The sequence below is a fragment of the Sipha flava genome, unplaced genomic scaffold, assembly GCF_003268045.1.
Source record: "Sipha flava isolate LNK unplaced genomic scaffold, YSA_version1 115_pilon_pilon, whole genome shotgun sequence".
NCBI classification, from domain to species: Eukaryota; Metazoa; Arthropoda; class Insecta; order Hemiptera; family Aphididae; genus Sipha; species Sipha flava.
Window position 1 is genome coordinate 930,066 of NW_020271739.1, and position 26,342 is coordinate 956,407.

The window sequence follows — 26,342 nt, forward strand, 5'->3', positions numbered from 1 at the left end:
ACTGGAGCATAATGTTCTAACGATGGGCATATCAGAATTTTATAGATTATCCGAATTATTCAATTAAATTTTGCTTTTCAATGACTCATTTTTTTTTTTTTTTTTTTTAGATTCACATGAATGTAATTAAGGTTATTTAGTAATAAATTAATTAATTTTATATTCATCCATGATATTACTATTAGTCATTGACGTATGACTTAACAATTTAATAACTTGTTTTGGTAATTAATAATAAATTATAAAAACTGTTGAAGTAATGATAATTATACTGTAGTTCATAAAACATAATATTAATTTGTTGATAAATTTAAATTACAATAAAATAGAAAAATGTATTTTATTAGAAAATTAAAAATAATTATAAATCACATAAAAAGTAAATCCATAAATCCGAATAATCCGGATACTTCGGCAAAATAAGAATTTGAATCAAATCTGAATTTGAATACCGTATTAGTACCCTAATATGCGGAAAATTCAAATGTCCGGATTTTATGCCTTTCCTTACGTTGCACAGTCTATTTACATATAAACGAAATGAAACATTCCTTGATGCCAAGCTCTAGGACAGTTTACATAACTTGTTGGTCATCGTTTTTTTTATCTCAAAGATACAACAGTTTTTAAAACCGTTATATTAATTATTCAGGCGAACTACCACTTTAACCGAGACTATGATTTATCAATATCGATGACCATTTGACCATTTGATAGCAATCGGTCCTATTGTTTTATTTTTTTGTACTGCGCATTAAGGAAAACGTAGTACGACACTGAAATATAAGCTCATTAAATTTAAACAGAAAATAATTTAATTATATTATATATTATATATTATATTAATTATATATTATATAATCGATACGTGTTTAATAAAAATTTAATAAGAATTGAACTGGTTCGTGCACAATTTTCTGGTGCAAGGAGAATAATCTTGTGAAACTTGAAGCATCTAATTATGAATTATGAAATGTATGACAGCATATCAAACTATTAAAAAAACATATTTGTATTTAAATAAGAATTAAAATAACTATGAGTCTATAAAAATAATCAATATTTCTCAAATCAAATGACCATTCAGTCATTCGATTTGATTTATGTTCACATAATCTAAGAACATAATGTGAACGCTTTTATTTTTAATCTGAACTTAACTTAAAAATGCAAGATCTTTCTTTCTCTAGAAAAAAAAATCAGTCCGGCTATCAAAACATAATCATATAGCATTATTTAATTATAGCATTATTTAATTATTTCACTGAGATTCTTTATTTTCAGGACGATTTATTTTAATATTTGTACTTATTTAAAAAAAAAAATGATTCTCAATAAATGATAAAAGGAAGTTAATTTAAAGTTAATTTTAATATTTAAGTAGTTTAAAAAAAATTTAGCTTTAAATACATACTATTATACATTTTTTCACAGTAAACTCTTTGAAGATATATTTTTTCTAAATCAAATCTGTTTTTAAGAAGATGCTTTGTGTAGTTATAAATATTTTGACCTTGGAAATTCCTGTACAGTTCATAAAACCCATTATAAAAAATGAAATCACAGATTTATAGATTCGAGAAGAATTGATCGAATTTTCAACTAATAAGATGATAAAAACAAGCTGGTGAAAACTATATCAAATTATATATTTATTACGAATTTATTATTTAATCATGCAATTGTATACCATTTTTATTTTTATATTTTGAAGGCGTTATAAATAGTTTAATTTTAAGGAGAAGGGTAGATTTATAAAAGTTAAGAAATGCTGGGTTTTACCGATCACATTGCACTGTATAGCGAAAAATAATTAACCTTACCGCTGCAGTGTTTTGTAAGGTATTTTCTTATAATTATTTTATCAGTAAGCTAGTTGGCCCGGAAAAAATGTTATCAAATGAATCACAAACCGATGTAAAACAAATCTACCTAAAATACCTATCTATCGTAAAGTGTCATCATGGCGGCAGCATAACGGTGCTAAACTATAAAGGAAATGTGTGTCTTGCGGTTCAGAAATATCGCATCAGTATAAAAATAAAAAATATTTTGTTCTTTTTATGAATTGTATCAAGGATATTGGGAATATATATTACTCGAATTGGAAAACTACACGAAAAATGACTCGAAATATATTACAACTTTTTGATATTAATATTCAATTCATAGTACATTCTATGTACATGTTACATTACTTTTCGAAGGAAAGTTTCCATCACGTCCTATTTCATAAAATTAAACAAAAACAAATCAACCCCTTTTTTTTTAATCTCGAAAAAATATATACAATCGTTATTTAAAACAATAAGTAAATTTGATAAAATAATATATAAAAATAACATGATTTATGTGAGAAGGAAATTGTTCATTAACAACACCTCAAATCAACTTATAATAAAAACATCAATCAACTATAATATTTTACACATAACATATGAAATGAAATGATTTTTAGCTGAATATACAAATAATAGTTTTTCTACAGGTAAAACGTATCGCTTATATTAGTACTACTCAAAAGTCGATGTGATAATAATATAAGTATATATATATAGTTAATATTTACCGTAACATAAACTCTGGACCGAATAATACTAATCGACCAATAATTATCATACAAAAGATTATAACTATTTATGAAATTAATATGTACAGTTTATAATATTATAATACATCAAGTACATATTAAGTACTTAATACAATATACTTAAAAACTATTAAGAACCATTGCGATGAAAAAAAAATTGTTAACATCGAATTGAATACGAGATATATAGATGATTTATGATAATTAATATAATGTACCGAGATAAAAGTGTAATTAATTTGTATTTATTTAAATGTATACGGAAAACTGCAATTCTATATAATATAATATACACATTGTTTGAATTTAGATAATTTGTTTCGTAGTTATCGCTCTCTTTAAACGCTGTACAAAATAGTAATTAATTTTTTTAGACGGGTCAGGAACAATTAGAAAAATTAAATGATTTTATAACAATTGTTCGTAAATAATAAAATGAAAGACTACTAAAAATAAAGTATAAACAAAACGAGTGTAATCATGAATCGAAAAACATGAAATTACATTAAATCTTAAAAGAACCGAGATATGGCAACGATACGAACAAATCAATTTGTAATTCGTCGGAAGATTTCAGATAATGTTATTGCGAGGAAATGTTTCTAGCACAATTAATTACTTCTGCGCTAAGTTCGAATATACTTCTACATCTTGTATTGCGAGTGTGAAAGGAAAAGTGACTTGAGATCGAGGACGGTCAATGTTCCTAACGAATAGCTTATAAGAAAATTACATATATTTACTTATAATCGCCAGGGAAGTTGTTCTTGAATTCCCAGGTTAAAGGTACGTTTTCCAAGGCGCTACGCAATTTGTCTGATGTGTTTTATTAAACATGACGTTTTCGGTTGCAACAAAATATGTTCAGTTCACTCGGACACATACAGACAGGTGTAACACAGATTGTAATTGTGATTCATAATCAAAACAGTTGACACAGTTTTGTTTTAATTTTCGTGTACAATAATAATAATGATATTTTAACTTCATTATTTGAAGAAGAAGATGAAGATGAAATATGTTATCCTTCATTAGATATTTTTATAATAAGTATCGGCCAAAAAAAATATAATTCGCCTGTACGTCTCGTAAAATAATTTCATTCGTCCGATGGCAGAAAAAACTCATTTTAACGCGCCTTATGCATAATACATAGTTTATCTATGTCACGACGTGTTACGCGGTACTGATCTCGGAAACAGTAATGGCAACCAAAAATTCGGTCGTCAAGAAGACCAATCTTGAAAAACAGTCTTTATCTATTTTTTATGAAAACTAGTGACATGCCGCACCTGAAAGCAAACCTTGGAAACCGATGAAACATAGAAGTACGAACAACGCGCTTCTGTGGATAATTAAATCATGGTATATTTTTATATTTTTTTGTGTTTTTCTCGTACCCGTTTCCTATCCATTCCCGTAGAGATGTGTCATTTGTGAACGAACGGGTCACACTCGCGAACGAATCGCAAAAATATAAATAGCCATTAGATTTGTTCATTCGTACAATTTCGTTATCGTTCGGAATGCACAGGATTCGTGAACGAATCGACCAGGAATTTGGATCGTGAATTAAAAGTCCTTACGTCATTCAATTTCATTTTGGTTGCACATAGACCATGGTTAACATTCCGATAACATTTTATAAATCGTAATTCCACATAATTGCGAAGCACATTCAATCATTCCAATGTCGAAACAAAATCAATTCGATTCGTTTGAAAGTGTACGAGACGTTACTGAATGAATGAGAACGGTTGATCCAACGGATCTTCGTATCATCCGGTGGTGATTACCAATGGCGGATCCAGAATCCATTCAAAATAAAAACTCGTATCATCTGTATCGATTTGTGACCTGAAATATACTCGATAATTTTCACTACATTTTGATATTTGATTTCTCTCCATCAAGCAGTCCATATCTTTATAGAAGGTCCACGCGCGAAAAGCGTCCTCGTCGTTCCTGTGGATTTTCAAAGACTCCGTTCGATCGTTTCGCCTCTGTGTCGCTATTCCTTTTCGTCTCACCGGTCCTATTTTTCTCTGCTGGATTTCATATGTTCCAAAAATCAGGAAAAATACACCATGAACACCGTGCGGTGAGTATATGTTCTTCTGCTGCATTACAGTGTGATACTGAACAAATCATTACAGACAGGATGTCCAACTAAGACATATCCGTAATTTGATGTCTCCCGAGATGATGAATATAATCGAAATCCGTTTTAGCGATAACTGTGGAATTTAAATACGAATATCTGCAGTTATTGTCCCTGCTCAGTGAATTGTACATAAAAATAAAAAAAACCAAATTCCTCTTTCTCCGTTGTCGTTGTCCCGGGATATATCGCCGCCAACGGTATACCATACGTTCATGGGACACCCGTCCCTTGTGCACGAGTAACGCACACAACGAGCCACGTGACGGGACCAGAGCATATTTTAACATACGAAATACGTAGCGCTAATGCCTCCCCCCCCCCAGTGATAATTTAATGCTACCCAGTCAAGGCCGTAGCAATCAAATATTGCGCCCGGGGTGAAACTTCATAATGTGTCTTTAAGTATTTTAATTTATAAAAAAAACTGAATATTTTTTGTAAACGCAATATAAATAATGATTTTTCTTTATAACTATGTAAGCGTTTGTTAATTTTATTTAATCAATAACTTATTAAAATATTAATATGCATTATAATTATAAGTAGGTACATAGTTATTACGCAATTATATTTATACGTTATATAAGTAAACACATAAATACATATTGCTTTTTTTTATAAGTAATAAGTCGTAACTTATAAGTAACAATTAAATTGAAAATTTTTCATTTTTACGCCTTCCCAGGAATTGCACCTGTGGCTTAGGCACCTCTAGTCCCCTCCCTTGCTACGGCCCTGTACCCAGTGGTAAGTGATCTTGCCACTAACACGTTCGCATAACGACCGTAATGACAGGAGTTGATTTTTCCTGCATGTTTCTCAGCGAAAGAACACCACGCCCTTGAACTACGATGGTAAACAATTTTATTGAAGTGCCGTCCAGTGAAAATTGCTTAAAATATGTTCTGGTACGGACTATGACGGATTTCCTTTTGTTATCGATTGAATAATGTAATTTTCTTAATTTCCGATTGTAACGCCGACCGTTTCCAGGGCGAGTATTTCGGCGAGTACATGCCCATGACATTGTTCGGCGTGGCCGCGCTGCTGGCCGCCGCCCTGACCATGACCCTGCCGGAAAGCAAGAACATCAAACTGCCGGACACGATCGACGAGGCCGAACGGATCGGAAACGAAGACAAACTAGAAGTCTAACCCCGTGCCGTCGTCCATCTCGTACAACAACAACAACAACAATAACAACAATAACAACACAAAAAACAACAATCAGTTCCATGTCTTCGTTGACCGAGGGGTGCGCTACGGTGCCAAAGCAGTGTACGATCGGGCCCGGGCGCGGTGCAACGTAACGTTATAATTTTATTTGACCGTCGTCGAGGTTCGACCTCAAATTTCAATGAATAAACGATAATAATAGAAATAAAAGAAAATAAATGTACGTGATTTAATGTTACACATTCGGTCGCATCGATGTGTACATAATATTAAGAACCCCTCCTCGCGCCCTCGACAGAATTATTACAAAACTATTAAACCGTTGCGGTGATATTACGTTACGAAATTCTCGAATTCCGGAACATTCAGATTCATATCACTTCTGTACCGTGAGAGAACTCGAGTTCGCTCACCTAAATTATATTATATATTTGTAAAAAATTATGTAAATTCTAACTTTTTTTTATATATATATATATATATATATATATATAAGACATACTATTATTTTGTATCATTTACTGTGAACAAAAATTCGGTTTGGTGCACGGTGCGCAAAAGTAAACACAGTAAAAGTACCCTAGTAATCGTCGCCAAACCGTACATGATGGTGTATTGTCAATAAAGCTGCGAACAACTGTTCTAAGTGTAGCTAAAGCGCGAGTCGATAATTATTACATAACCATTGATATTGTTATAGTATACGTATTATTTACTTTATTACTTTAATTATATTTATTACTGCCGTCAAATACGGATTCCAAATATTTAAAATCAATATAGTATTTATTTTTGTGAATATTAATTATTAATTTTATTATTATTGTTATTATTATTATTATTATTATTATTATTTTTATTTTTATTTTTATTATTAATGATTAATTATTATTATTATTATAATTATTATAATTATTATTCATATTCTTCTTTTTCGTGACTTCGGCTTTCAGTACCATGTCATTCAATAGATTTGTCTCCAAATCCTCCTATTTATTGCTAACTCCTTTCAATCTATCATATTATTTATTTTTTTATTAATTTATTTAATTAACGACAATCGGGAATTTATAGATACATTAGGTATAATACGAGTATATAGTAAATTAACAAGTAATGGTTGTGTTAGGGAGATTACAACAGAAACAATAGATAGAACACAGTCGCAAATGATAAACTTAAGCAGTGGCGTATTTAGAAACTTTTTTTTTTGAGAAGGGGTGTCATACCTAATAGTGAAATAATTTTATAAATTAGTGCAATATTAATATTAAAATTATTAAAATATTAAAATTGATGCCCAACCTTTTTCCTTTGGCGGGCCACTTTGGTAAGCAATTATCTTCAAGCGAGCCACAAAATATAAAAGTACAAAAATAATCTTATATATTGGACTTGTTTTCTTATCTTTTATTGTCTATTGAAAAGATTATGAATTGAAGTATACTTAATAATATTTTTTGGAATAATTATTTAAACGAATTCATAAATTTAAATAAAAATAATATAATAAATAAATAATTTAAATTTTTTTTCATACATTTTTAAATTTTTTTTTTATTATAGAAAATTCGTAATGGGCCACATAGAATACCTTCGCGGGCCACGGGTTGGGCACCACTGGTATAAAGTGCTCTTTATCAACTTATTGTTAGGTTTTTTATTAACTTATTGAAATCAAACTATTGACAAACTACTATAACAAAATTATAAATTATATTATAAATTCTAGTTTTTGTTTTTTTTTTTGCCAAATCATCAATAATTTCATCGGTTTGAAAGTTTAAATCTCGATTAATCGAAAGCATGGCAAGAACATCGACATATAGACAGATAATTTCCTCACATCAAATTATTTATATACCATGTGTCTGTGAATGCCGTGCGGTCAATTCTTATTATTATTATTCGATTACAATTTAATTATTAGCGATATTAATATTTTTTTTCATTATACATTAATATTTTATTGAATAAACAAACTAAAATTATTATATTACTGATATTTTTAAAATTTGACGTTTTCAAATTTTTTTTTTGTGAGGAGAGGGTTGAAACCCCAGTACCCTCTCCCTATAAATACGCCACTGAACTAAGTCGAACTTAACAATAGACAATTATAGTAGTACGTTTTAGTGTAAAATAAAAATAAAATCTAAGCGTTTGGTAAAGATATATAGTTATGTTATATCAATCAGCTCAGAGGAGTTGTTAAATAGACGGAGCATTCTATCTATTAAATTGCTGTGTGAGAATAGTTAGTACGGTGGGTGAAGACATGGAATAAAGAGTGATTTCTAATAGAACGAACAGGAACGCGGAAAGAGATAGAAGACAGGTCTGAGGCATCTACTGAGTCATTCAGGAGAGAAGTAATGAAGGAGAGGTCAGCATCTACACGGTAAGAAGCAAGAGTAGTGATAGTTAATAAAGATCTAACGGATAGATTATCATGGAGTGGGTGGTCAATCTTGAGTAATGAAAGTGGCGTATGACAGGAAGCGGTTTTGAACTCACTCTAATCGTAATTGATCCTTGACGAAGTAAAGATGACATACAACTGAGCCGTACTCTAAGATAATTTATTTAAAATTAATTATTATTTTTATTATTGAACATAATTTAACGATGAACTAATTTATACGTATTTTAATTATTATTTTTTCTATCTATTTTATTCTTTTTAATTTTTATTAATAAAAGTATATATCTATTTTTATTTGATTGAGTTTCGCGATATGGGTGTCAGTAGGACATTTTTATATTTTATTTACACGACCCGATATTTCTTCAGCATTTTCTACACAGCAGATCACTATTCATATTTCTTATGGGCGTTGCAAAACAACAGTAATTGTATAAATCAATACCGGATCGTTCTTCTTTCTCATTCTCTACATTCGTCTAAAGTCCGAGTGCTATTGATTACAAGTTCGAGGCCCACTGTTGCATAATCACGAAAATTGTATAGTGGCTAAAAGCCCTTTTCTTCAAAAGGTGGAGGTATCAACCTGTTCAGTGTCGTTCAACGTGCCAAATGCAGCTTTCCGAAAACCGTTCATCATTACATCTGGGTAAATGATCTGGATCTCATAACACAGCGGTTCCTAAACTGTGTTCCACGGAACCCTCAAGGATCCGTTCGTTTTATCAATCAAAATGTAATAATATAACAATCATTGATCGTTATTTAGAAAAACGAGCCTATATATTCTTGCAATGGTCCGTCAACTCAAAAACAATTCACCCATACGTATAAAAACAATATTCAAATTCCTATAAGAAAATATAATTTTCAATTTTAGATAATACGAATTCCCATTCCAATTATTATCCGGCCAGGTACACTGAATATAAATACAATATTAAATATAAATCATCTCATTTTGGGTTTCTATACATGGTGTATACATATCGTGTATTATATGACGTTTCGTGGAACACAGGAAAATAAAAATTAATATAACATTTTTCTTGATGATCTCCACGAGAAAAAATTGGTAAAAAATAAGGCTCCATGGCTGAAAAATGTTGGAAATCGCTGTCATTATACGATGTAACCCAAATGTACGATGAATGTTCGCTATAAAATAAAACAATAAGTACACGTAAACGAGTAAAATTTAATTTTTTTTGCTAACTCATTAAAATTGATTGTAATCTGCTGAATAAAGGAGCACGTCTTATCCGATTAGAGAAAGAAAAACCAAACGTCCTAACAGGTGGTTTTTACATTGACTAGCATAGGAAATGTCTAGGAATCGACAGAAAACATCGTCTTGTGCGGCGAAGTGCATTCAAATTATGGGGCGAACGTGAACGAACGCGATTCTACTAACAATTGCCGTTCGTTCAGAACACTACGATTTATAAAACAAAAACACGTTGATGACAAGCTCCAAATCAAATTAAATCTACCACGGTAAGAGTCTTATATTAAGGACAACAAATGATACTCGAAGTTATAAATAATTTACAATATTAACTTCCGAAATGTTTACTAAGTTTTTAGATTTAGTAAAACCTATAATTGAAAAAAAGGCTAAAATATTTAGAAAAACCATACCGGTTTACACTCCGTTAATCAGGCCCTGTGTACTCTCCGGTGATTTATGTAATACCGTGGTATATTATAATCCGTGTAACTGAAGATGATTCCTTAGATCAGTGGTGCGCAACTTTTTTTGATCCACGACCCCCCAAAATTATTTATTTTGATAATACGACACCACTTTCTACCAATATTATGTAAATGTATAATATAAATTTACTTAATAGTCTTAATACAAACATTTTATTCATGTACATAAAATCGTTAATTTTAGGCAATTTTAATATTTCTTTAATTTAATTAATCGATAACATAAAATAAAAAAAATAATACAAAATTAGAATTTTATAAAATCCAAAATTAAAAAATGTATTACGATAATGATAATCAAAATTTTAATATTTTTATAATTATAAAATTACTATTTAATTATTTTAATGAGAGACCTGAGCTTGCATTGTAGACATGATTAATTCTATGTTTGGTTTGATATTTGACACTACTACTTTTAAATCAGCTTCAACATTTAATCTGAAGCGATATTTGTTTTTAATTATCGTTAGTGTTGAAAATGTTGTTTCGCATAAATAATTTGTTGCAAAAGGAAGTAAAATTGATATGGCTTGTTTTGATAATTCTGGATATTCAGATTTGATGGAAATCCAAAATGTACCACATCTATTTTCTCGAAATCTGACACGTAGATTTTCATCTGATGACAAGTCAATAAGTTCTTCGCTTATTTTTAAATTTCCTAATTTTATTTCATTGATATATACATGAAATGGATTTTTTATCCAACCTAGAATTTCTTCTGGGAAATCTTCAAACCGTACATTAAAGTTTGTTTGTAAACTTATTAGATGAGCAGTTATAATTTCTTTTATCATATTAATATCCACATCATTATCACTGAGAAATTCTGATAAACATAAAAACATTTAAAATTTGTCATCGTCAATATAATTTTTCCACAGAAGAATTGTCTGTTTAAGAGCATTGATTTTATCAGAAAGAAATAAAATATTAGTATTTTTTCCCTTGTAGGCTTAAATTTAGATGATTTAGGTTTTCAATAATATCTGCAAGATAACCCAGAATCGCAAGCCATTGCTCGTCTAATAATACGTCGCAACGACTATCTCGATTTGCATTCTGAAAAAACATTCTTTTTTTCCACAAAATGTACAAGGGATCGACCGATGCACATTTTTTTTTTTTTTTTATTAAAGTAGTATATTTACAATCTATATAAACAAGATATAATGAGTGTGCTGACTTAAAAACTTTAGAGGCACGTTTTAAAAATTGTATTAAGTTAATTAAATATTTAAGTTTGAAATTCTGTATTTTTCTGAATTTTTAACAATATTTATTGTAATTCAAATTACAAAAATTAAAAATGTGGCTCGATCGTTCCCTTGTACATATTACGGAGAATTCGTAAATTTTTTAGAATGAAAATCGTGATAATTGTCGACACGTAACGTTGGAATTAGAAACAGTAGTTTTTGTTAAAAAAAGACGTGGTGATGAGGCCGTTTCAACTTGACTATCGGACTATTTCATAATAAGCGTGAGATTAAATAAAATTACTGATTAAATAAAATTTTAAAATAACTGCGTGGTTCAATAGAAATTGTTATCGCAACATTAAAATATGACCTAATATTACGATTGACACAGCCATCGACGGTACAAAATAATTTTATTTTGTATAAAACTATAAAATAATACACAGAAGGTATACAAAATTTTCATTTGGTGTAAAATTATTGGCGACACCCAGGTTGCGCACCACTGCCTTAGAGATTGAAATTGCGCGTTTAATACAGGCTAGCATATTAATCTATATCCATTAGTTAATCGGCTTTTAATTGATTAATTTATCTACGGTGATACATAAACCACAAGCGTACGCACGAGGTGAGCCGAATGTGCTGCACACCCAAGTGCTTTACATTTTTGATTTACTTACATATATCTTTATGATTATTAATCGAAGCTAAAATGTATCGTACTATAATAGGGTATCAAAGTGGTAAACAAATATAAAATTAATAACTTATTTTTTAAAAAAATAAACAAATCTAATACTGGTCACAAATAAGAGTTATAAACAAAAGTATTACAATCACTTTTAGTATTTTTCTTTTTATAATATATAAATTTCTAAAATAAACAATAATTACAAGCTAAGTTGTAATTATTATAATAATGTAGAGGGAATATTTACCTCATTGGGTTAAAGTGAGACTAGGAACACCTAATAAAAATTATCCTACCCATGTATATGATGTATACAATAAATTATTGATTTTACAAATATTATTAACAATTATAACCCTTGAGATTGCAATTAAATGTATTTCTCATAGTTTTAAATTTCAATGAAATTAATTTATCCTAATGGACTAGATTCTAGTCACTAGAACACAATATAAACATTTCAAATACTAAAAGAAACTAGAAAGAAAAAAGGCTTATAAAAAAATTGTTTACTCAACAAGTAAAATTTTTTCTACATAACTATTTTTATTTATCATAAATATTTAAATGTGTGGTATATTCTTAGCCAATATTCATCAACTAATAAATATTTAGCCACACTTTTATTTTTAATATTAAAATTAATTATATATTTGTCTTTGAAATTTCCTAATAGTGTTAAAGCTTGAGTGAAAAATATAAATATTTTTTAAATCATCATAATTAATTTATTGTAAGACATTTAGCAAAATGATAAAATATGATTTTTATCAATTCTATAAAGTAGTTTATTACCGGACGCAATCATTTTTATAAATATAAAATAGTTTAAACAAATTGCTCACATCACAAAATAAATATTTAAAAGTTTTTTTGAAAATAAAAAATAAAATACATAGTGATTAAATAATTAAGAATCATTTTTTTTATTGATTTATTAGAATTTTACAAAATTGATTCTTACAGTTACAAGTAAAAAATATACTTAGTATTATTAATAAGAATTTTAAAGTTAGTAACTTGAAATTAATAGGTGAAAAATAAAACACAGTGTACGCAGAATAAATAATTACGCATCATCATCATTGTCAGGTGCACGTCCACCTGGTGCCTTAGGACCTCCCGCCCGTTTAGCCATAATAATTTGATCGACTCTCAGAATTGTGCAAGCTGCTTGTGTTGCATACTGTAATCCCCAGAACTTTGATAGGTAAGAATCAAATATACCGGCTTCGCTAACATCTATTATTGTTGATCCTTTAGGCTATAAGAAAAAAATATTAATAAATATTTAATAATTAAAAAAGATAAAATAGGTTAATAGTTACATACTTCAATATTAAAACCAGCAAATTTATTTCCTTTACTATGTTGAGAATAAAGATCGGCAAGAGTTTCATTGGATTTCACACCAGTGTTGTCAGCTAGGATTTTAACAAAACCTTCCAGAGCAATTGCAAACCTTTTTGCACCATACTGTTCTAATCCGGGCAGTGTGTCTGCATATAGACCTACTTGGTGGGCAAGTTCCATCTCAATGGCTCCAGCTCCCGCCAACAATTTTCCATTCTATAGAAAAATTAAAAATATTTACAATAATTTTGTTTTTATTTGTTAACAAATATGTGAGACTATACTTAAAAATAATTATATTATAATATTATACCCTTGTGATTCCTTTAAATGTATTTACTCCATCATCAATCGCTCTTTCAATATCATCCATGTAGTTATCAGTTGCACCACGTACAACAATAGTAGACATGCGAGAGTCCTTGCCATCCAAACGGAATACAACTAATGAAGTATCTCCAAGTTCATCAACATACACACAATCAGCATAACCAATTTCTTCTTTGTTTGGTGGTGTCTGAAAACAAAAAACATTATAGCTTAATAATTATGCCTAATTTAACATTGATGAAAATTTTAAAAGCCTTAAGAATAATTTAAAAAAAAAAAAACTCTCAGTTCAAATATGACCTTGTGGGCAGGTAAGATACAGGGACAAGTTATGATATTGTTACATTGATATATTAATCTTGAAATAAAAGTACAATTGCTCTAAAAACATGATTCCTAATGATAGAGATCAGATAGATTAGTTTTTATGTCTAAAGATGGTTTATATGGTAATAGAACCAAATTTTTTAATATGTTTAGTTTTAGGTAGGTTAAAAAAAAATCAAAAATTTCAAGAACTTATAAACATAACAAAATTAATTGAAATAACATAGAAATTATGAAATGTCTTTAAAATGTTAATATAAGCACTTAGTAATTTTTTGAGTCACTATGATTATTATTTATAGAATAACAAGCAAATAATTAATATCATTAATAATTAAAATACCAAATTTTGTAAAAATTAAATTTTCTAATGCTTATAAAACATTTTAGTGATTTTCCAGAAAAAATATTTTTAGCTACAAAAAAATCTTAAGAATGTTGAATGTTTATTTTAAAGACATTTTATGAAAAAAAAGCTAAGAAAACATGAAATTTTCAAAAACCTATAAATGGCTCAACAATTTTTTGAGTTACAATAAAAAAAAAGATTCAATTTAGATAAAAACCGGTATACCAAATATGTTACTTTTTTTTTTTTTTTGCAATTTTACACAATAATTAAGAAAATTGTAGGAAAAATGGGAGATGCAAGGCAAATATTTATAATGTATATTACACAACCATATATTATTTTGAGATAGGCATTAATTTGTTTTTATTTAAATAAAAATGTTTTAATTATTAATGGGAGGTGCAATTAAATGTTTTTAGTTTTGGATATGTATAATCCAAACATTTTGCATTACCACTGCACTATACTACAATATTTAAAAAATTTTATAAAAAAAATCTACAACAAATACTTACAAGTCTAGGTAATGCTGTAGCGGAAACAGACCTACACAATCGTCTTAAATCGAATTTACTCATTAAACGAACACCCATAATCTTATATTTGTTCAAATAATGTAAAGCCATGTCACCAAATTTACCACCAGCTACAATTACAGTGATACCAGCATCAGCAATAGCTTTTATCTGTTCTTCAAGCACCATTTCTTCACCACGACTAAAGTTTTGTAATTCGTCAGCCGATTTAATTAAAACTGTTCCCTAAAATGAATAAATACAGTATTAAATAAAACCAACTATTTTTTTGGTTGCAAAGGTTTATTAATACTTTTGTCTCAGTTGTTGTTATGTCAATAGGACATGTATATACAGCAATCTTTGCATTTGTCTGTTTAGTTATATCTCCTTCATTTGTACGTTTGAATACCATGCCATTGACAACAGTTGAGTTGAATAAATTTGAACCCTAAAAATATATTGTCTGTTTATCGACGATATATTAACATAAACAATAATATAAATATTAATTACCAGAATTTTGCAAACTCTAACATTGTCTACGTTAAATGTGGCTTTATCTGGCAGAATTGAAGCTGAAAAAAAAAATTCATAAATATTTCTCATTTTACCAAAGGTTATTTTATATTATTATTTTTTTATTTTTAAATTAAGGTGTTTTAATTATGATAAAATTAAAATGCAAAGGCTAATAACTAAGTTGGAGACAATTACAATTACACAATTTAAATCTGAAAACCAGCACTGATAAATGATATAATAAATACTGTATTAATAATTATTACCAAGATTCGATTATAGCATTTGCTAATTGTTTAGCATACAGATAAAAATAGCAAAGTGAGATATAAATTTGTTTTATGTACCAGGGATTTCAAAATGAAATTTTATTTTGCATATTTGAAGTATTTTAGTTTTTTTTAGTACAATTTTCAAAGTTTTAAGTGCTATATTTTTACTAATATGCATAATAATATTATGTTTAATTTTGTATTTTTTATAAATATTAGTTTTATTAAATGAAAAATTAATATTCATTCATGTATAATATGAAAAATTTCCACGTTTTTGTTTTTGTCACAATTTTTTTTTTTTAAATTGTTAACCAGAAGCTCATTTTAGTGTAATTCATAAGATTATATTATAGATATTAATTCAACAAATAAAATAAACTTGTTAGTAAATTAATTATATTACATTTTGATTGACATTTTTTTGTTGCTATTTTAGATGTTTTTTAATTGTTAGGTTAGGCAAATTATGGTGCATATTTTAATACTTTTAAACACTATAAAATGTGAACCCTGATTATTATACTAATAATATTAATATTTATCAGTTATGTAATATATTGGATACTTACTACAGGCTTTTAATACAAGATCTGTAATAAACTGTTCTTGGCCATATTGCTTGCTCATAATAGATGATTTTATAGACTGCATAATAACTTGTTGTTCAGCATTATTTCTTATGTCTTTGATCTCATGGCACGTTAAAGTAGGTAGTAATTCAAGAGACTTTTCAAGGGCAATTTGGAAGCCTTCACATACTTCAACTGGAGTTAAACCCTACGTGGGAGGAGACAGAAAATTATATTTTTAGCAATAATGATACGTAAATACACTAGTATGTTCTATATTATAGGTACCAACCATTTTCAACAAGTGTTCGGCTTGTTCAAGCAATGCACCAGCCATAATGATGACAAAGTTGGTTCCATCACCTACTTCTTGTTCTTGCATTTCAGATGCAAATACAATGATTTTTGCTGCTGGGTGTTCAATCTAAATAAATAGGTTAACGTGAAATCAATTGAATAACATATTCAAAAATTAGAAATTGAAAAAAAAAAGTAACACTTACATCGAGCTCTTTAACGATTGTGGCAGCATCGTTGGTGATGAACGTCTTGTCAATGTGGTTAATGATTATTTTGTTCATACCGTTTGGGCCATATGCAGTCTTAACTGTGTCGGCAAACTGTTTGCAGGCAGCAATGTTGCGGTACACTGCTTCTTCAAGACCAGAAAGGTGCTGAAACACATCAACGGAAACGAACCGTGAATACAAATATACACGTTACAAGTAAAATTTCCAAGAAACTCACCATGGCACCATCCTTTAACATTTGAGAGAAACCTGGAGCCTTCGGAACGTGCAAAGCCATTTTGATTGATTTTTATATTGAAATAACGTGTAAAATTTACGTAAACTATAAATCTTCTGATAAAATATTAATATTTTTAATAGAAATATGATTTGAAAAACAAGACAACATAGAATTACTTTGATTTTTACTTTTCAAAGATTCGAAACTTCATTCGAGTTTTGAGGTTAATGTTTTTATTTGATTTTATCTCCTTTACCGAATTCACGGTCGAGATGAGACTGATATACTGCAACTAGGTTTCTCGACAACGAGACACGTAAACGTGCCAAATTTAAAATTATTTAATTTGATTTACGAATATTCGAATTTATACATTTTGATCATTAAAGATAATTTTGTAACTTATTTCAGTTTGATTACAATTATATATATTATAGAAGTTTTACCGTAAAACAATCTGTTACGAATATTTTAGTTATTACTAGTGTTTAAAAGAAAAATGTTTTTGTTATTTGAACATTTTTATTAATAATATTCTCATATACTAAAAAGAGATCATTAATACATATTTTCATTTCCACAACATAGAAAGTAATTGTATGCACGGCTTAATCACTGAATTATTGTACAAAAAAAAAAAAAATAATATAAAATTAATTAATAGAAAATAAAAATTATTATTGAAAGTTTTCAATACTTACTAGCTAATAACTATGATATTTAATTCATATAATACTATATTATGATAAGTGTTTTATTTTTTGGTTTTTATTTTCGACCTTTTTTATAGTTATTAGTTTTTTATGTTACTATATTTATTCGTAGTATAAATTTTATTAAAATATTGAATTTATCAAAAAAATAAATCTAATCTTATCTAAAACAATAAATGTAATAGTATATAACTAAAACAATAAGATTATCAAAAGCGTAAATGTATTTAACTAATACATAATAATACTACAAAATATATTTAGTTTAGATTTACTCTATTCTATGTCAATACTCCTAATTTACTAAAATACTTTACAACAATCATTATCACTTGGTACCAATAAGTGGATTAAATCGTATAATTACAGAGTAAAAAAGGTGTTTTTTTATTACTTTCTATCTAGACCAACAAAATTTTAACCACAAAATCTAATTTTGTTTTTAGAAAATTTTACTCACATTGATGATTTTTACGCATACTACTGTGATTTTGACACGTGGTGAAAACGTATGCATATTATATATTTACGTCCGTCTTTTTTCGTTTCGGTGGCACTAAAGTCTACTCAGGTAAACATAGACAACGATAGACTATCGGCCATCAAATCTAATTAGCTTCTTAATTGACTCTTTACTAATAATTGCTTCGTATAAAATTTAAAGACTACTAGGTATCTTAACTTCACGAAATAGAAATTTAATTCCCAACGTTTTTACGAATTTAATAGTTATATGATTTATACTAATTTAAATGTATGAACTATTATAATAGTATCACCATCTAAAATATAAATGTGTTCATATTTTGATGTTTAATTTCACATTGAATTCGAGCTCTGAGGAACTGTATTTATCATCTGTTATTGTTATATGAAATGTACAAAAAATATGTTACAATGGTTCGGAGTACCTTTAAAACTATTACAATCCAACAGTGTAAAACCTTATTGATTTATATTTTTGAGCATATACATTAAATATGTTTAACATATCTAAAGGTATACGTAGAGCCATCCAAAGGATTTTTAGGACCTAGGGCAAACTTATTCGAGGTCCCTTCAATCATCACAAAAATATACAAGTATGATAAAAATATACACACCAAGTTTACGAAATGTTGGTAAATATAGTTTTGCAAACTTCAACCATCAAGAACATTTAAATGCATATATACAATGAATTACATTAATTTCTCAACAATGTATTATCAGTTACCACATTTAATAAAAATTAAATTTATTCCTTGATAGTTTATAAAGAGTCAAAAAAAATAAGAATTAAGATATTGTCACGTTGATATTTGCGATGATGAATTTCTACGTAAATTTGTATAAAATTATGTCATTCTTCACACTCCGGCTAAATTATTATAAATTACAATTAGAACTATTTAAAAATTAAAATATAACCTATATAATAACGCTTAAATATAAATTTAAGTTAATTTTATTTAATGAAAATTATTAATATTTCATAAAGAAAAATAATTTAGAAATATTATATTACTATCAGTAATGTCTAATTGGTAACGTCGAATAATCTTAATCAATCTGGACTTTAAAGGGAGCCCTTTTACATTTTCCTAGATTGGGGTCTAGGGCAAAATGATCCCCTTGCCCATTTCCCGGATAGCCCTGTATGTAAGCATGATATTCAGTATAGTTAAATCACATATACGTTTTTTTGGTGAAATAGGATATTTCGTCTTCTTAGCCATAAAAATTAAAACAAAATATTATAGGTACTATGAAGTATATTGTTTATTTTAATAATAGTTAATTTGCTTATACGAAACTACATATATTTTTCTCCTAGGTTTTTTTTTGATTCGTTGATGAAATATATTTTATAATTGCATTATGACAAGCAATTCAAATTACCAATTTCAAATAGTTTTTACAATTTGAAAAATTCTGATTTGTGTGCAACCATGCTCTTCTTGATTTTATCTAACGAAGAACAACCTGAACAAAAATAATTCATTTTAAATTTATAAAAATATCTATTGGCGTAATGATCGTATTAGTTGTAATATCATTTATGACTAGAAAATACCTGATAAGGCCATTGAATTATCAAATTCACTTATCAGGATATCCAAAACTTTTTCTGCGCCCTTTTGGCCATCAGCTGCCAAACCATATAAAATAGGTCGAGCGAAAAATACCTAGAAATGGAATAATGTAAATACATGTCATGTTGTATAAAAAGCGGTATGGAACCATTATGATTTCGTCCATTTCACTATATAGAATTAACATTTTATTAATAATAATTTATTGTTTATGCATACTAATTTGGCACCAAGAGCTATAGCCTTAAAAACATCAGTTCCATGTCTGACACCGCCATCCAAGTATACGTCGATGCGATCTTCAACTGCTTGTACTATGCTTGGCAGGACCTCAATCTATAATAATAGCATATATTTCTTCTAATTAAACAGATTGACATTATTATTGTTACAATATTTCCATAATAGGACGTAAAGATAACATAAATTATTCATATCGAACAAATATGACTATTACGTACTGTAGCAGGAACTGTATCCAATTGTCTTCCTCCGTGGTTGGAAACAAACACAACGCTACATCCTATTTTGACTGCGATTTTTGCGTCTTCAGGGCTCATAATACCTTTCACTATAATTGGCAGTTTTGTAAAGCTGCGTAGTACAACAAAAATTTTAATAATTCATTTTCGTTAAGTATAACTATTGATCGCGATAATAATACAGTTCCTAAAAGTGACGTGATGAAATTGCAATAAAAATTGAGGCAAAACAGATTTTTTTTAGATCCACACTAGCTGGTGGACGAGAATTACAACTGTCACAGGTTGAAAAATTCGCCTAGATTTGAATGCTTCATCATGTCACCACAAGATCGTTTACAATAATTACGTTTTTATCCATTCGATGTCTTCCCAACACAAACCGTCATCGAAAAGGTTCATTACGTATTTTGTCAATCCTGAGCCTTCGGTTGGATCCATTTTCGAAATTTCGTTGGCGAAATTATCTAATCTATAACATCACGATGATATAAACGAATGTTATGTCGGTCTTTGATGAGTGCATTTGTGTAAAACTATGTAAAATCATCTTACTTCAAGTGACTGGGCAGAATAAAATTGTTTTTTATATCCTTGTAACGGATTCCGTGTACGCCGGGTAAATCGACAGTCAACACCAGTGCTTTGAATCCGGCCTTTTCTGCTCGGCCTATCAACGACTTGGTCAAATTCCTACAATGCATGGGGAGTATAATATAATTCATCACACGCAAGAAATGGCGAGTGGGCGCATTTGACCATTCGTAGACTAATGGCCCACAAGCTGCAATATATAATATGTTTGTATATTATTTACTTGTCTTTATATGTGTACAGTTGAAACCATTTGACAGCGTTCGGCGCCGCTTCGACCACCTCTTCCATACTGCAAGTGGACAACGTCGACAGGATCATTACCGAACCATGCTTTTCAGCGGCTATGATATAATAATAGCTTTATTTTTTTTCTGATTTATTAAATTAAACGCCACCATAGTTGGCTCATTTACAGAATAATAAATAATAAATAGATTAACATATAGGTACTATAACAACATAAAAAATAATAACAACATTAATATAACTATAATATCATTAGCTAAATACAGTCATTAGATTGAACATTTACTGAAACAATCAAAAGAGGTGAACAATTTATTTTGCTACTAATTAATTTGGAGTTGCAACTTTCAACACAAGTAATTCCTGAAGACGTCTCCTGCTATATACAAGTAATATTGTTATACATCACTCACCCCTAGCAGTTGCAAGTTCCCCGTCCTCGTGAGCCAATTTGTGCATGGCACAGGGGGACACGCCAATGGGCACTTTTACCTGAGCTCCATGAACAGTCAAGTTCAAGTCCCGCTTCTGTACTTTTCGCAACACTCGGATAATGATTTGCAATCTACATAAATAGCAGTTATAAGTTGTAGTTACAGTTATATTATTAGTTTAATGATATTACAAGTTTATTTATATTACATAAGTTATAGTTACATGTTTAATATTGTAACAACATCAGAATAAGATAATTATAATATATATATTAACAAAACAAATTTATTTATTTAGGCAAAATCATGTGTGTCATAATAAGATTAAAATATTTACCACTATCAGCCAATGCCACAGATATAAGGAAATATTTTAAAGGGTTGTCAATACCCGATGGTCGAATTTATATCGTCGGCGGGCAAAATGGCGATGCTTTCATTGGTTTTAAGTAAATAATAATAAGAAAATGAATTTGGTGATTGGAAAATTTTTTTTTTACATTTTGTTATGGTTACTTCCAATTATTTAACAGTACTTATGAGGATGCTAGGCAGGCTATGCTTGTTGACGGTGGATGCATCAATGGTGTACCGATCAAATTGTTGTTAAGCTCTCACAACGAGATGAAAAAAATCATTGAAACTGCTCAACAACAGATAATCCAAATTCGGCAGGTCCACGTTCACCAAATGCAGCAGCCGCAGCAAAAATCTAGGCCTCATCCTTACCAACGTAATGGTAAAAACAACGCGACCACGAAGAAAGCACAGCCCGTTAGCGGAGGTACCGGACGGTTTCCCGTGGAGAATGCCACCACTGGCCGCCGCGGTCGCCACTTTAACTACAAACCAGTACTGGTGTCTTCCGCACCACCACCCATCCGGTCAAACATTGCCCCGACTAGCATCCGTTCTGATTGCGTGCACGTACACGGGCTGCCCGCGTGGGTGACCACCACGGACATCACGCGGTTCTTCGCCAACGCGTCCGTGCTACCAGTCAAAGTACATGTCATGTTGACGAAGTTCGGCTGTCCCACCGGCGACTCCTACTGTGAGTTCGGCAACGTGCACCTGGCGCATATGGCTCTGGTCAAGAATCAGAGTTACATGGGCCCGAACCTGGTGCACGTGTCACCCATCAGCCGGGCTGACATGATCAATGCCATCGCCAGGCCGCTGCAACAACGTAACCATGTAGGCAATCGCGGCGTTGGGCCCTGGAAGCATCAATAATTCTGACATTCAATTTTGGAGGAGGCAACATGTTGTAACATATGCTAACCCTAGGAGGGCATTGTCTTCCACATCCTTCTTATCAACAAACATGTAATTAAATAACTGTAATAAAAATAATTGTAAATAACATGTAACATGTCTTAATTAACAAATAAATTAATAATAATAGGTAAAAAAACATTTTTGAACTAACTAGTTTCTTTTTATTCTATCTTAGTTTCTAGTAACACAAATAAATACAAATCATAGATAATAAACTTAATGATAGGGTATATAAAATATAAAAACATATCTATTATATGTCATAATAAAAAGTTAATATTATTTGTTGAGAAAATTGGCCTCTTGGAAATTTTTTTCACTTTTTAGTCTCTTGGACAGTTGGCCCATCGGAGTTCCTTGAAAAATGAATGCCATGTATATTCAAAATTTAAAATTTTTCAAATCATAATTTATATTCTAAATTATATCGTCTTAGTAGAAAATTAAGTAAATCATATTTTATTCCGTACGTTTGTTGCGCTGATAAAATTAGATTATATTTATTAATCGTAAATACGTAAATAAATCGTAAGTCATTATCGATGGTGATTGCGCCGCTGCCAATCCTACAAGTATGGCGGTTGTCGGCAACGACTTGCGTTTTTTTGTGTTGAGGACGAGAGTGCAGGAGGGTTAACCACTTAACTCTTTAGGTCGGAAACACGTATATTTGTACAAGAAACAATAAATTAGTGGGCGCCAAAATAAAAATATGTATAATAATAACACAAAAAATAGTAATAATAATAATTAATACAAAAGAAAACCTGTCATACTGGACACCGGATACAATACCACATGACGATCAACATCCGACGACCGACTAACATTGACCATCAAATATGAAACAGCAACCACATATGATGTGTATTAACAATGGCGGCACACAGGCCCACCGGAACTTCAACAAGTTACGGCGCACACGACCGGCACGTCGACGATGGCCACGATAATAAAGAGACCGGCACACACGTTATTAAAGACCGGAATACGAGGACCGCACGTAAGTCACATCAACAAAAGTTGTTACATCGGACGGCGTCCATGAGTTGCTCGCTCCTTGGTTGGTGACCGACACATACCGGCCAGAACAGCCAAAATCGCCACCAGTGTCCGGACGCGGAGAACCGGAGCGCGTACGTTGCGTTCGGTTACATTGCCCGAAAAAGACAAAAAAAGGCTCGGCGGCCAACAGCAAGGCTTACGGCCGAGACACATGAGTGGAACCGCGGGAAGGGAGAGTATCCATAAAGATAGCGAAACTTATTCCGTGTTCGAACAGATGGTATCACTAATTCTAAAATGTATTATAAATATACTTATACACTTTTATGAGCATATTGTGTTCTTTTTTTTTTTTACAAGGTATTCATTTCTAATTCAGTTTCATTCCTTATAATGAAACTGAAACTCTTGAAATGGCTTGATCCACAGTTCCCCGACTCTGGATCCGCCCCTGATCCCTCTAAACCTTTTTTACCATTCTCGACTCCAACTCAGAAATCATCATCCATAAAATAATCAAGTTTATTTTGGACGCTGGTTTTGCCATCTAACCAGAATCGTTTCTTTCTTTTTGTATATTTTTTAACTGTTAATCCTTCTTGTTAAGTAATTGCAGTAATTAAGCGGTATATGTGTATTATCTAGGTGTATATATTACTTGTAATAATTTTTTGTGATTTAAAAAAAAAAAAATAAAACAAATAGTATAGAATTATTAAAATAAGAAAATGTGTAATGAGCAGGAATATAATCAGTTAATAGTGTTTTTATTATGTTTTATATATTAAATTAATAGTTCTGTAGTTTACTAGCGTAAATATTTATAATTTCATCATAAAATGGCTCATTTTCTTCAAGTTCCTGAATTAATAATTTTTTAATAGATATTGTAGAAAGGCAGCTTAAACGTTGTTGTAAGGTACTATTTCTTAAATAAGTTTTAATCCTTTTTAAGCAAGAAAAACTTCTTTTAATAGAAACACTTGTTGATGGAACAGTAAAAATTAATACAAATAGTTTATATGCTTCAGACATAATATCCTTAATACCATTTTTTCAAATATTATAATCAAATCATAAATATGTTTTAGATTTTGATATTTGTCATCATTATATTAAACTTCAAATTCTACTTTCATTTTTTTTTTCATCATTGAAAATATTAGAAGATGTCTCTTTTAGATTATTAAAAACACTAATAGGAAACTGGTTAGAATATTCTTTGAATTTCGATACATCAGCTAATTGTAAGAATAACAATCTATTAGTATCATTAAATCTTATACTCAATTGCATAAGAATACTATCAATTATTTCAAAAAATAGAATTTTAAAATTTATTTCAATGTTTGATTTATTTTTTTTAGCTTTTGGATACTCTGTTAGGGTAACTGCTTCATTAAAGAATTTTAAAAACTTTGTTTCATTCCTCTTTTTTTTTTAGATCACATGTTACGTTAATTTTTCTTAAACAATATTCAATACCAAATGATTTTTTTTCTATAATGTGTTAATAAATTATCAGTTATTAAAAATATATCACTATGTGCTAGGAAGGCAAATTCAAAAAAATTTTAAATTCCAAATGCAATTGCACCATAAATAGATTCTGAAAATGAATTAGGATTATTAATTATAGATTCAAAAACTGTTTGAAATTTGGACCACTCGTTAACCAATAAATGTAGAAATGTTGACCTTGATGACCACCTAGTTTGAACAAATTGGAGAACGCGTTTTCCAATTAGTTCATCAGCCACATTAGTACGGGACGTTGAGTTGTGGAAGTAGGAAGATATACCAGTGCTATCAGCAAAAAATATGCGACATTTTTCATTTAAACTACACCCATGTTACAAAACAAAATTTAATCTATGTGTTAAACAGTGAGTGAGCAATGTATTCGGTGAAATAGTTTATATCCTGGATTGCAAGCCCGTTATGTTCTCAGCCATGACAGCATCATAACATTGATCTACTAACTTTTGTTCAATTTTAAATTCTTTTAGAATAGTAAACAAATTAATCAAATTAAACAATCGTTCTACAGTCCGATCTTCATTAAAATTATTTAGGTTAGGTTATTTTTGTAATGTACGGAAAGTTTTCTAATTTGGAGAGTTTTTAAAAACTGGCCATGTTTGCACGGTAAACCTACCACACGTAACACCGAGTTGCGGTGAGTTCAATAGGGTTTCAATGTTTTTAAATTTTCAACCGATAATTCTAAAAAAATTAGTCTCTACGATAGTACAAATCTATAGGTTTAGTTACAATACCAGAAAAAAAGTGAAACCGATGTTTCATGTTCTCGTGATGTAGAGATTATGGCAGAAAAAACGGTTTTGACCGAAAGTTGGAATAAATCAACTGATAAGAAGAGAATCCAGTCTAACCCAAGGCTAAAAATTCATCAAAGAAAATAACAAAATATGAAAAAAAAATAAGACTTTATCAATTTTAAAAAATGGTTCTCTACGTTCTCTTTCTGGAGAAATGAAAAGTTGAATGGCTAGGAACTTTGGACAAGTTATACTTGTAACACG

General features: G+C 29.7%; 3 protein-coding genes across 3 annotated transcripts; all 3 read right to left on the bottom strand.

The window, feature by feature from the left end:
* Positions 1–10,415: 10,415 nt before the first annotated feature.
* On the bottom strand, positions 10,416–10,871 carry LOC112691042 (protein FAM200A-like). Its single transcript, XM_025565160.1, has one exon. The coding sequence runs from the start codon at positions 10,869–10,871 to the stop codon at positions 10,416–10,418; it is 456 nt and encodes a 151-aa protein (XP_025420945.1).
* Positions 10,872–12,971: 2,100 nt separating this feature from the next.
* On the bottom strand, positions 12,972–17,174 carry LOC112691138 (T-complex protein 1 subunit theta). The gene is made up of 10 exons (XM_025565295.1): positions 16,961–17,174; positions 16,717–16,887; positions 16,506–16,637; positions 16,214–16,421; positions 15,364–15,425; positions 15,161–15,298; positions 14,848–15,093; positions 13,637–13,840; positions 13,303–13,539; positions 12,972–13,234 (listed from the first exon to the last, which is right to left on the bottom strand). Exons 1-10 carry the CDS (start codon positions 17,018–17,020, stop codon positions 13,040–13,042), a joined length of 1,653 nt encoding a protein of 550 aa, XP_025421080.1. The 5' UTR covers positions 17,021–17,174; the 3' UTR covers positions 12,972–13,039.
* A 2,399-nt stretch (positions 17,175–19,573) lies between these two features.
* LOC112691046 (peroxisomal (S)-2-hydroxy-acid oxidase GLO5-like) lies at positions 19,574–21,950 on the bottom strand. Its single transcript, XM_025565172.1, has 9 exons — positions 21,940–21,950; positions 21,490–21,641; positions 21,051–21,171; positions 20,789–20,926; positions 20,583–20,705; positions 20,213–20,345; positions 19,971–20,087; positions 19,733–19,844; positions 19,574–19,641 (listed from the first exon to the last, which is right to left on the bottom strand). Exons 1-9 carry the CDS (start codon positions 21,948–21,950, stop codon positions 19,574–19,576), a joined length of 975 nt encoding a protein of 324 aa, XP_025420957.1.
* Between the last annotated feature and the right edge of the window lie 4,392 nt (positions 21,951–26,342).